Raw genomic sequence first — 12,702 nt, forward strand, 5'->3', positions numbered from 1 at the left:
TACTTGAGTTGTCTCAAGTAGGATTAAGAAGATTATCTACCAGAAAAATGTCTAATATTCTAATCTGGCCTTTCCATTCTTGTTCAAGACATTCTCTGCTTGAAGTTGAAGATAATATGATACAATTGGATATAATAAAGAAGTTATATCAAATCTACAGCATCCCCTTTCTTAGCTGCGGTCATTTTCAGGCTTACAAACGTTGTTCAAGTTTTACATCATCCAACAAAAAAACGGAATGTTATTAACAAGTTTTAAACACTTCAGTTTCCCAGAGGATTAATATCACACTTTGAAGTTTACCTGAGTAGAAAGCACCTTCAGATGTAACTTGGCTAGTGAAGGACAGCCTGTGTGACTGTTGCTCCGGTTTATCCGGCTGGATAACTAACATCGGGTCGTCCTTATCGTTGAGGTGTTGAAGTGGAATGAGCTGTAGTTCCTCCTTCCTGTTATTTGCTTTATTTCAATATATGAATGTGTACATTGTGACATACAGAGTACACACTGTTCATGGTACAGCTGCATACACTAACCATGGTCAAATATAACGCTGATAAGAGTTTGATATACTTACTGAGAGGACACAATTACACGCAGGTCTTTATGTTAAAAGCCAAGGGTTCAAGTAGCAGTCAATTCACAAGCGTCTGCCTCGATGATTTGACCTTGTTCGGTTCAGCACAGATTTCTCAGCTTTGTAACTTTTGTTCCCAGAGACCCAACAAGATTCCTCTGTTTTTATATCGCTCAAGGACGTCCTCTCCCCACAGATAGCACTGTGACAGGGATGAATACAAAGATGCCTGAGGCTTTAAGTAAGTCCTGTTTGTCAGAAGAGAGATGGCATTGCTAGATCGGAGATCGGGTATGTCAGGAGATACAGAAACATGTTTAATTGAATATTTTTGAGAGAAAGGAATGAGCAAAAGAACTGTTAAAAAAAAGACACTCTCGGTTGCACATATTCAATCCGAGAAACATTAATAAATAAACATTCAGTTTCTTAATCCTGGTGAAAATGCAGGAACAGTATTGTGGTGTATTTTCCACACATTTCATATTACTGCTCGCCTCCATCACACCTCTCATCTGTGTTGGTAGATCAATATAAAGAGGATGAGGAAGCAGAAGTGAATACATTAAAGCAGAAACATGTCTTTTTCCCAACTGAGAACCAAACAAAGATTTCTGGCACATTTCATTTTTTTTGCTAGCTGTTAAAACCTAGAGTAAAGTTGGCTAGTCATATACAATCACATTTGATTGGAAATTTAAATGTAACCAGCCAAGAGTTCAACGCTTTGTAGGAAGAGATACGGATATGAATACATTTACATATTTGTGAATATATGGCATTGAGTGGTGGAATGTAAATGTGTACATTTAAAATGTTCAAGTACAATTTTGAGGTACATGTACTTCAGCTCAGTATTCATATTTTATGTGACTTTTAACAACTACTCCATTACATTATGGAAGCAAATATTATACCTTTACTCCACTACATCTGAAAAAACGAGTTGCTTTATAGATTCAGACAAAGAGCTAATGACAAATATAAATAAAATATTACATAATTCTAAAATTAGCCCCACAATTGCTGGCTGTTATAGAACCATTAATGCATCAATAGTCTTGATCCATACTTAATCCATATATATGATTTTGAAATGGGTTCTTACAATAAGTACTTTAACTTGCGGTACAATAAGTGTATTTTGATACCAATTCTGACTTTTGCTTGAGTAAGGTTTTAAATGCAGGATTTTTACTTTCAACCTGTAACTTCTACTTGAGTATTGGTGCTGTCACTTGAATAAAAGATCTGAGTAATTCTTGCATCACTGCTGGCATAAACCAAAAACGATAGATTGAAACAGAGACACAGGATTATAACTTGGAAAGTGTCTTGCAATAGTTTCACAGACAGACTCAGCAGATTATTTAAAAGGAGCAGTGTCGATCTCAAAGCTGGACCAAAGAGTTTCTCTTACACTGCGATGTCACACGAGTGCACAGTAAGAGAGAGTGTGAGGAAATCGGCCGCATGACAAAAGGAAACCCACAGACATGAGCCATCGTAACCAACAGTATTTTGCATTGAACAATCATGTTTTTGTCTCCAAAAACTATCTATAGTAAACTAAATACATTCAAATACATGTGATTATTGATGGCCAATGCCTATATCCTCTAGAAGTTATTGATTTTGTAAATTTTTTAACATAGTGCTGGCTTTTATCATAAGCAGCTAATCACAATACAAAGTAATTGGACATGTTAAAGATATGTATGGTCATTGATATCTGATACTCTTTTAGGTGTAGTTTTTGGATAAGCTTGTAGTTTGGTTCTACCTAACCTGCACATGAATTTTGTTTTTATTCACTTTTCCTCAGTTTGACCTTCCTTTAAAGTGGACCTATCATGCAAAATGCACTTTTGTACGTCTTTTATACATGAATATGTGTCCCCGGTGTTCCAGGGACCTCACCAAGTGTCAGAAAATACAACCCTCTCTCTTTTCCTCCGTACCCAAATCTTTTAAAAACGGGACTACAACGAGCGGATACAGATTCCATCCGAGCTGACGTCAGCCCGGAATAGTGTTGTTCACACGAGACGTGTCCATTCACACGAGACCGCTGGAAAGCGCTGGAGACGCTGTAGTACATATGCCAGGCCTGTAAGTGGCGCTGTAGTCCTGCCACAAAAGCAGCGAAGAAGACTTCCCACACATGGTTGCCATGGTTGCCCTTCTGTTTATTCTCCGCTGTGGCTCTTTTTCTCCCTCCCCGAGGTAAGCGTTTACTCCTGCTGTAATTCTCTCCGGTCCACCAGCAGATGACAAACACCCACCTCTTCCAAGGGACGAGGGGACCGTGTGGCAAAGTTTCAGTTAGATTTGTTTCCGCCGGTCAACATGTCCGTTAAAGTTTAAATCTTCCGGACAAAATTAGAAAAGTGCCGGTCAGAGGTCTTCTTTGTTATTTATTGAGCTTTAAAACAAATGAATAACGACTCTATATAATCATATAAGAATAAAACATGGAGAACGGAGCCTCTCTTTTCCTCCCCCTCTTCTGAGAGCCCAGCAGCTGATCTCCCTGTCCTGCAGGGGGGTGTGGTCAGCTGCAGCTCATTTGCATTTAAGCTACATCACAGAATCAGCCCTTGCAAAAACAGGGCTGGAATAGAGCGAAATGAGGCATGGCTAAAATGCATGATCTGTTTGGTATTTTGAAAAAAAAATTCACAGACATGTTTTATATAGATTTGGCCCTACAATATATTTTTCAAATATAGCATGATAGGTCCACTTTAAGAAAAGAATAAGACAGAAAAGTTAACAGGCCTGCAGAAAGACGGACTTAGTGTGGTAGTACAAACAGGGACGGATAGATAAAGCAATCAGGGGGAAAATTCGGACACAGTTTTGCTTTTGAAGCTAAAATATCATTTGTCGCCAATCTCATCGTTGCAGCAAATGAAAAAAGAGTTACTGTTTAGTGTTAGTCAGTGTCTACTGTTGATCATGATGATAAGATGTAATGGAAAGAGTTTCCAACAAACTTGACCTTTATCTTAATGAGCCGAGACAGTAGAGGTCTCGATGAGTAAATCATCGTCCCTCTACACGTCCTGTGGTACAAACAGCTTGCTTTATAAGCTGAGAGGCCCCCTGTTGTCTGTGCAGGCTCCTGTGAAGTAGAGGAGGCCTGGGAATGTTCCGTCTAATCTGCTTTGAGATGTATTCTTGCTGGGAGCCCCCCAGAGGCAATCTCTGCCTCAGGCGAGGAAAAGCTCACCCGTGCAGCTTCGACACAGAAACACGAGCGCCTATACAAACATCAGGCGCAGGTGTCAGGTTTTTGTTGTAACAGAGAGCGAACGGGTCTCTTTTCAATTCCTACTTCTGTCTCTCTATACTTTTGACATCATCATATCATGTGTAATGCTTCTTAGTCTTCTCTAACTGCATCACACTTATAATAATGATCACGTTTAGACATATCACCAGGACCGCCTTTTTCCACCTCAAAAACATTGCCCGTCTCCGCCCATCACTCTCCTCCTCTGCTGCTGAAACCCTGATTCATGCATTCATCACTTCACGACTCGACTACTGCAATAGCATCCTCTGCGGCATACCATCCAACCTCCTCAATAAACTCCAACATATCCAGAACTCTGCTGCCCGCCTCCTCACCCACACCCGCTCCCGAGACCACATCACTCCCGTCCTCCAGAACCTCCACTGGCTCCCCGTCCGTCAAAGAATCAACTTCAAAGTCCTCCTGATTACTCACAAAGCCCTCAACAATCAGGCCCCCCCTACCTCACAGACCTGCTGCACCACCACGCCCCTTCCCGCTGCCTCCGCTCATCAGAAGCCAAACTCCTATCCATCCCCACCCGCATCAATCACCGGACCTGGGGGGACAGAGCCTTCTCCGTCGCTGCCCCCTCTCTCTGGAACTCACTCCCCCAACCCATCAGAGACTGCACTGACCTCACCACCTTCAAAAAACTCACAAATACTCACCTCTTCAATCTGGCTTTTAATTTGTGATTGTTTTTGTATTATTTGACTTTAACTTTAACTATATATTTATTTGTTGTTCCTTCCTTTTCTTTTCCCTTCACTATATCTGTAAAGCGTCTTTGAGCACCTGTAAAAGCGCTAACAAATTAAATCTATTATTATTATTATAATTATATCAATCTTCGTCCAGGAAATGGCTTGTATTTATTTAGTGCTTTTCCAGTCTTTGCAACCCCTCAAAGGTCTTTTATATTTATATATTTCTTCATTCACACATTCATACAGAGGAGCCTTCCGATCGGCCGCTGAGAGAAGTTTGTGAATGTTTTGGTCACTTTAGGTTTATGCTACTGTTGCACAGGTCAGACGCAGCATGGCACAACTGTGTAAGTTTGAGAGTTTCACACAGTTTTATCACACCTTGCTGGTCACTTCGTATCTGTGACAACGTGTTTCGTAAAATGGGTTGCTCGTATGAGGTTTTAGCGCTCTGGAGCATTTAGCTCTTTCAGCTCATTGCTATGGGTTACCAAAGGTCAATTTGGCTTTTTGTTCCTATTCCCACTCTCACCAACCTTGTTTGCAGCCGACAGCTGTTCTTGGCTGAGGAACTTTGATAAAACTATTGTAAGCTATCTGCTCTGCAACAAACTGATTTATCTGCACTGGTAAAGATAGTGGAGCATTTACCCGCTGAGAAGCCAGATATTTCCCCCAGGTTTTCCTGAAAAGGAAATCATAGCTAAAAGATAAATACAATTGGACCTCCTTCATTAGACGGCTGAAAACATGACTTCAATAAATGTTGGACCAAGTAAAGTTTGCTTATATGAGCTATCATTTCCATAATGTGGTTGCAACTTAAAAAACAATGTTGAAAGCTTCTAATATAAAACACTTTATTATAGAAATGGAACGTGCAGTGAATAACACATTTGTCTTTCCTTCTACAGAGGATCCATCCAGCGGGAGGTCAAAGAATGGATATGTTTTCCAAGAGATGGGTGCGTAGCAGTAATAGATATCTGGATTGGTTTTTTCTCAGCATGGTTCCTGCTCCTTTGTGCAATATATGCTCTACATTATTATTATACAGAATAATGTAGATTTTCACATGGAAATGTGCTAATAGTAATGCTAATATTCCTCGCTGCTCACTGATGACCCATTCCTCATGCTGGTGAGCACAACACGTGTGTTGAGAGGTTAATTAATGGGTAAATAATGAGGCAGATCATCTGTGGGTCGATGACGGGAAGCGGGAATAATCATAGCTCAAGCGTAGCTCTTGAAAGATTAATTCCCCAATTCTGTAGCTGTTCCTTTCCCCCCTCATTAAAAGTGGCGATGGAGATGCCATATTTATCTTCTATACAATTAAGGAATTTATGAGCGGCTGCTATTGTTAAAGTGCTGCGTGTCTGGTGTAAGGGGAATGTTTTTATTGGCTCTCTCTCTCTCTACCGCCTGCTGTGTGCTTGTCAACAGATGGCAGAGTGGTGGAAGGAAAACATAAATTGTCCCTTACTGGAGACACTGTTTATGTGGCTGGAGCTGCATCTTAAACTTAACAGTTTTATCTCACTGTTATGTTCAGCTATAAAATGGCCTTCATTATTATATATCATATAATTATTATTACTTTAATTTCTTATGTTTATATATTGTATTTGATCTTTTATTGTACATGCTAAAATCTTTTGTTTATTTAATATATTTTATTTTCTTCTTCTATGCATTTTTAAATAGAACAATTGTTACTAAAACCAATTCTCCCCTGGGATTATTAAATTATTTCTGATTCTGATTTCTCAAACCTCAAGTCAATTGAAAAGTACTGCAGCAAAAAAACTAATTCTGACACCGAATCCCTCAGTTTTGTTCAAATTAAAGTTTGTATGTAACTTTTAAACTGAGATGTATTGACTGTCACTCCTTATTTGTATATTCACAGAGCTGAAGGAGGGGGAACAGAAGGATTGTGAGGATGATCTCAAAGACCACATCTATGACAGCCAGGTCCAGATCAGTGCGTCAGGTAATAATCATTTCACTATAACATGTTCAGCCTGTGGTTTGATTTGTTCTAAGAATAGACATTAGAGAGAACAAAGAGCCATTATTTACCGATACACATTAATGAGCTGATGTAAGTGGCGCTGTCTTTCGTGACTTCTATCATCTGAGGATAATTTGCCGCCTCTTCAATTATGGAAATCATGTGTCCTAGCGAGTCATGCACATGCGGTTGCTAGATGTATTAGTTAGTTCCAAGAATAACTTTAGAAATGTGAAAGAACCATTCGGTTGCTGGAGGCTGAGACAGTGTGTACAATGATATATTATTTATGTGGTTTTTATTTGCAGATCCTGACTGTCCTGGCTTTGGGCTTTTGAACACAACAAGAAAAGTAAGATATGTTTTTCTTATCAGCCTCTCATCACAAACATGAATTTTGTGTGAAATACTCCAAAAAAAACTGCATTTTACACTTTCTATTATACTTCTTGCTTTTCAACTGTTCCATTTTAATGCTATAATCCTCATTTTTTAGGGCATGCTTCATATTTTATACTAAATAAGAACTGTAGAATATTCTGCACTGTTATTATATCCTGTTTCTATTATATTCTATTTTATTTTCTTGTACTATTTTATCTGTGTTATTGTGTTGCACTGTTGGAGGAGCCTGTGACCTAAGATTTTCATTGTCATGACTACACTGTAGCTATGCACACATGACAATAAAAGCCTTGAGGTGAATCTGAAAGCAGTACGCTGGGAGGAAACGTGTGGATTAACTTGCCTTTGGGGGGGATACAGTCAGCAAAAGGAACATTACACCTGTTTGCACTTTGACATTAAGCCAATTTCCCTTTGTCCTTGGCTCACACTAGTATGTGAAGCCGATGAACTTCCATGAGGAAGTGCGCGCCCATAAAGACCTGGACAGCTTCCTGGCGCAGGCGAGCATCCTATTGGACGAGAAAGCTGCCACTCTGGACGAGGTCCTGAGGCGGATGTTAACTCACGTGGTGGAGGACGGCCACGGGGACTGCGATGTGGACGAGGTCATGAACTCGCTGTTCACGGACACAACAGGGGAAGAATTGAATAGTGAGCTAAATATATCATAAGCACTTTGAGCAGTGGTGGAATGTAACTAAGTACATTTGCTTACGTACTTATATCGTTGTACAATTTGGAAGACCTGTACTTAACCTGAATACTTCAGTTGTTTGCACCTTTATACAACTGAAATCTAACGAGTCATATATACGTTTTTAAAAGCCCCACCAATGAAGAGATGAGCACAATAACGCATCTCTATAAACACTTGTAATTCAGTTGTATGACATATTGATCTTCAGGAGGCCATTCAGCAACATGGTTACTTTTACTTTGGTTCTCCAAGTGTTCTACATTTAATTGGGAAATAATTTGAATGCAATACTTTCATTTGTACTTGAGTAGTTCTCTATTCTTGTATTGATACTTTTACTTAAGTAAAAGTTGTGAATACTTCAGTAATTACCGAGTGTAGTGTGTGTTTTCTTTAAACGATGCTTGTAATATCAAGTTGTTTTGGCGGTTCAGTTAATTGTATTCTGCTCCCACAGTTCACCTCCTGTCAGAGACCCTTCAGGGTGTGATGTCTACTTCCACCGGCATTCGCTACCAGCAGTCCTGGCTTTGTATTCTGTGAGTTCTTCCACTATAATATTTTAGAGAATGTTTGACTCCCAGCCTCGGTTCAGTAGAGTTCATTTGACTGTACAGTGACAACACATAAAATCATTTCATTGGAAAAGCAATGTTCTTTTGGCGGTCTAATTTACACCTGCCAATACAGAATGCTGCACAGTCAATCATTTATACACCACTGATCACATATCAATTAATTTCCCATCGATTCAGCTCCAATGTGAGGAGCCTGCAGAGACGCCATGTCTGCATCACCCGCCTGGACAGGCCACAGAACTGGGGAGCGAACTGCCGCGAGGCGCGCTACGTCATCCTCATCCTGGCCCCCCCACGGACGGTAGGGACAATTATCAGTTCTGCTATTTAATATTAACGATATAATGGAGGAAATATCCGGAATGTCCCCCTTGTAGCATCTTAAAAGTGTATAGGTGCAGGTTTTTCTAGCCTTTCATTTTAGTAACCTTGTCATCTTTGCATTTTGAACTGTTAATCAACAAGCAACGTGAACATGTCCCTTAGGTTGTGGCAAAACAACCATTTTTCATAATCTTTCTAAGGCATTTTATTTACCAATTACAGAGAAACTAATAACAATTGATTTTGTATTTGCCACCTTAATCAGGTGCATTGGGAACAAAACAACATTTGAATGTAGTAATTTAGAACTGGCTGATGACCTTCGTTGTTGCTTTATCCTCACTCTTTTTTGATGTGATACAAAGTAAAAAATGGGCCCCACATGCTTGAAAATGTTTTCTCTCTCTGTGATATTATGAACAATTGAAACTGTGTAGAAGTTGTTGTTTAAAGCCAAATTAAAAGAATGTCTCATGCCATTCTTCTCCAGAAAAGCACCAAGTCGGCCGTGGAACTCGGTAGAACATTTGCCACGATGTTCTCGGACATTTCCTTCAGACAGAAGCTTCTGGAGGCCAAGACAGAGGAGGAGTTCAAAGAGGAGCTGGTGCACCACAGAGAGCAGCTGTCCGTCGGCTCTGAGAAGCCGATTGTAACGGAAGTGGAGGACTCAGACCCACGCAAAGGGAAACCACTTGAGGTGTGAAAGAATAGCAAATAGGAGATGTAAAACACAATCTGTTATCAGTGCAGAGTGGCCCTTTGACTGTTTTATAACTGCAAAAAAGCACAGAGCTTATAAGCCAATATACAACGATACATAACTCTACAAACAATGGAGTTGTGCTTGTAAAACCAACACTTATGTCTCTACCAACTGTTAGATCTCCACATGTGGGACTCACCCGTGTGTTCTCCCTCCGTCCAGGCACATAAAGATGTGAGGCCCTAAAGTAAAGTAGTTGAGCCAGCTTATCTGATTATCCTGTTTCCACGCTCCATCGGCCAGGCCCGAGGAGCGAGCAGCTGGGCAACAAACTGAGAGCGCTGCCAGGTCTGCCATGGCTCTGGCAGCAGAATGTGGCTCCATGTAATGATAAAGTACTTCATTATGTCCTGTGTTTAAATTGAGAGGAAATGTTTGATCCCAGCAGGAGGGCGGAGAAGAGGGAACACCCAGATACTGCCTAGAGAGAAAGCATGTATTTGGGTTGTAAAAGCTAACAACAGGTTGTGGCTGCACCTGATGTCCTGAATGCTTTAATAACAGAATTGAAATGTAGGGTTGTTGCTGCCAAACCAACCATTTAACCTGTTCTGCAATTACAGAGTTGCATAATACAAAAACAAGCAATGATGGCCCCTTAGATGTGTCATTATGTCCAATTTTATAATGGATGCGAGTTAAATTCCTCCACAAAAATGTATTTAACATTTTTTTTATTACGCTCATTCAAAAGACCTTTTACACAACCAGCAAATTAATGAAAATTAATGTTATTCAAAAGGAATGTCCCAGTCAGAGGAATCTTTGAACATAAAGTCGTCTTTAGCACAGGAGGTTGCTCAGGTTGCAGCACAGCTAAGCCAAACAAATACATGCAAATGCACCGTCCTCAGTACTGGAGGATGAACTCAAATCCCTCCTAAAAGTAGGCTACTAATACTCCTATAAATACTCATGTTGGAAGTAAAACTCCTGCATTTGCAAAGTAAATGAGTTAGGTATAATCAGGAAAGATTCACAATAATTTATGACATGTCATACTTAATACATATATACTATATATATAATATGGGCTATATAAATTAAATTAAAAAATATATAAAAACGTGCAGAATAACGTCACATTTAAGAAGCGTGAAACAAGAATTAGAAATGAATTAACACAAAATAAGTGATAGTTAATTGACAGATAATTTCAGCTGTATATTTTCATATGTTTATAAATGTACAATAGCTGTCAGATAATTGTAACGCTTGAGTAAATATACTTAGTGACTTTCTACTGCTAACACTAAGCCTGTTAGATTACTTTGTGTACTTCTACTGTTTACATTGCAAATGTCTCCCCAAAGTCACATTGATTTCCATCTTAATAACTTCCTAGAAATGAAAAACATGTTCTGAACATATCAAAGATCACTGTGTTTGCAACTGATACGCTTGAAACTGAGTCAACGAAAGTATTTCATCTCCTCACTTGTCTACATGTTTCCAATTTAGTGCCAATTTACCAACACCGTTTTGAAGGATTAAGGAATATCAGGATTACAAGCCATAACACATAGTTGTGCTTTCAGTATTTTAATACTGATTTCATTCCACAACTATAAGTCTCAATAGTCCCCTTCAGGAGGCTCTCTATGTAGTGAACACAGTTACAGCATCTGAATAATTACTGGAGTGTTAAGTCTGAATGAATAAATCCTGTCTCTTTCTCCACAGTTCAAAGAATTCCTTAAATTCGGTAAAGGTGTTTTTGATGACCTCCGGCGCAGACTCCCTCTCTACCCGTCAGACTTCACAGATGGTATTAATCCTTTCTTGAAACACTGCCTTCGAAGAACAAATCTATTTGACTTAATTTCCTCGGCTGCAAAATCATAAAACGTCTTATTTAAAAGCCTAACACATTGAAGATAACTTGAGGTTTCGGCTGTTATATCTTTAATAACCCTTTAAATAATCCATCAAGGAATCACTGGGAAGGACCGCTGCCTGCTGAAGTACACCACCACTGCCATCTTCCTCTACATCGCCATTCTCCTGCCTGCTATCGCCTTTGGATCATTAAATGACGAAAGCACAAGAGGAGAGATAGGTATGCACCCTTGTCTTTAGCTGCAACATTGTTTAATGTATGGCATGCAAAAGTACTTAAGTCAGTTTTCTTGACAGATGTTCAGAAGACCATTGTTGGGCAGAGCATTGGAGGAGTGATCTACTCTCTGTTCGCCGGCTCACCTCTCGTCATTCCACTGACCACTGCACCCCTGGCCATCTTCATAAGTGGTGTGTATTGTGTATTACTATTTAAAGGTCACCCATTATGAAAAATCCATTTTTTCATGTCTCTCATACATCAACATGTGTAAAGAGATTCTTAAAGTTTCAGGGAACAATATTCGCTCACTTTTTGTCCTGATCCATTTCTATAAAAGCCTGTCTGAAAATGAGCTGATCAGATTTTGGCCGCTTTATGATGTCATAACGATTTTTTGGCTTGTGTAACCATTAGCCAATCACCAACCACCAATAACCCCCCCCACCTTATCGCCTGAATCTCCTCCTCGAGCACCATCATGTTCTTTTTCACCAAATATCTCTCAGTGGGGAGGGGCTCCTTATTTTCATCTAAAGTAACAGACAGAGAATCAGCACTTTTGAAACAGGGTTGAAACAGAGGGGATTATGGGTAATGCTGCAATGATCTGATTGGTGTTTGGAGCAAAACACTTCAGAGACATGTTTTTTATATATCTGAGAACTATAATATATTGATGAAGAACAGTATAATAGGGGACCTTTAACTAATAAGAGGCTGCATCTTCTCCAATTTCTCTGGCACAAGCACACATCTGTAGGAAGTTTCAACATGGGTCAAACCAGTATGTTTCCTTTCACTGTGTTCAGTCTCTCAGGGTTTATTTAGATATATTTCATTTCATTCTAGGCAAAAACTGACTCAAAATAGTATGATTAGAAAATGCATGTACCTCAAAAACCTCAAGGAGGAGCGAATTGAATATCAAAGATACGCACAACAGTACGCAGTCAGTGTATACATGTTCTTCATACTGAGACATTTGATTCAATGTTGGCGTTTTGTAATTAATCTTTATCAGGAGTCCTGAATTTGACTATTCGTTAAAGGGTTAAATGTACTGTGATCTAGACATTTCAAAGTTGCACTGTTTAGATATTTGCCTAGAGTATGTTGTAACACATTTCAGGCCTAAGGCAAATCTGAACCAAATGTTGTTGCATTTAATACTGAACATAGTCTTCGGGCATAAATTGATTAATCAGGTGGACAATATGTAGGGCTTTAACTTTGAAACAACAACAACAGATAAACTCCAA

The 12,702-nt window shown here is 39.5% G+C and overlaps 1 protein-coding gene across 3 annotated transcripts in view; it reads left to right on the plus strand.

The window, feature by feature from the left end:
- Nucleotides 1-12,702, plus strand: part of LOC117453809 (solute carrier family 4 member 11-like) — a 49,650-nt gene that overhangs the window by 28,587 nt on the left and 8,361 nt on the right. For all 3 annotated transcript variants that reach the window (XM_034092797.2, XM_034092798.2, XM_034092799.2), the window contains exons 2-11: nt 5,503-5,553; nt 6,504-6,587; nt 6,917-6,960; nt 7,448-7,667; nt 8,171-8,252; nt 8,469-8,592; nt 9,106-9,315; nt 11,065-11,149; nt 11,315-11,440; nt 11,518-11,631. In XM_034092797.2, coding sequence (XP_033948688.1) covers nt 5,503-5,553; nt 6,504-6,587; nt 6,917-6,960; nt 7,448-7,667; nt 8,171-8,252; nt 8,469-8,592; nt 9,106-9,315; nt 11,065-11,149; nt 11,315-11,440; nt 11,518-11,631 — 1,140 coding nt within the window. The remainder of the gene's footprint in view (nt 1-5,502; nt 5,554-6,503; nt 6,588-6,916; nt 6,961-7,447; nt 7,668-8,170; nt 8,253-8,468; nt 8,593-9,105; nt 9,316-11,064; nt 11,150-11,314; nt 11,441-11,517; nt 11,632-12,702) is intronic.

The sequence above is a fragment of the Pseudochaenichthys georgianus genome, chromosome 10 (genome assembly GCF_902827115.2).
Source record: "Pseudochaenichthys georgianus chromosome 10, fPseGeo1.2, whole genome shotgun sequence".
Classification (NCBI taxonomy): Eukaryota; Metazoa; Chordata; class Actinopteri; order Perciformes; family Channichthyidae; genus Pseudochaenichthys; species Pseudochaenichthys georgianus.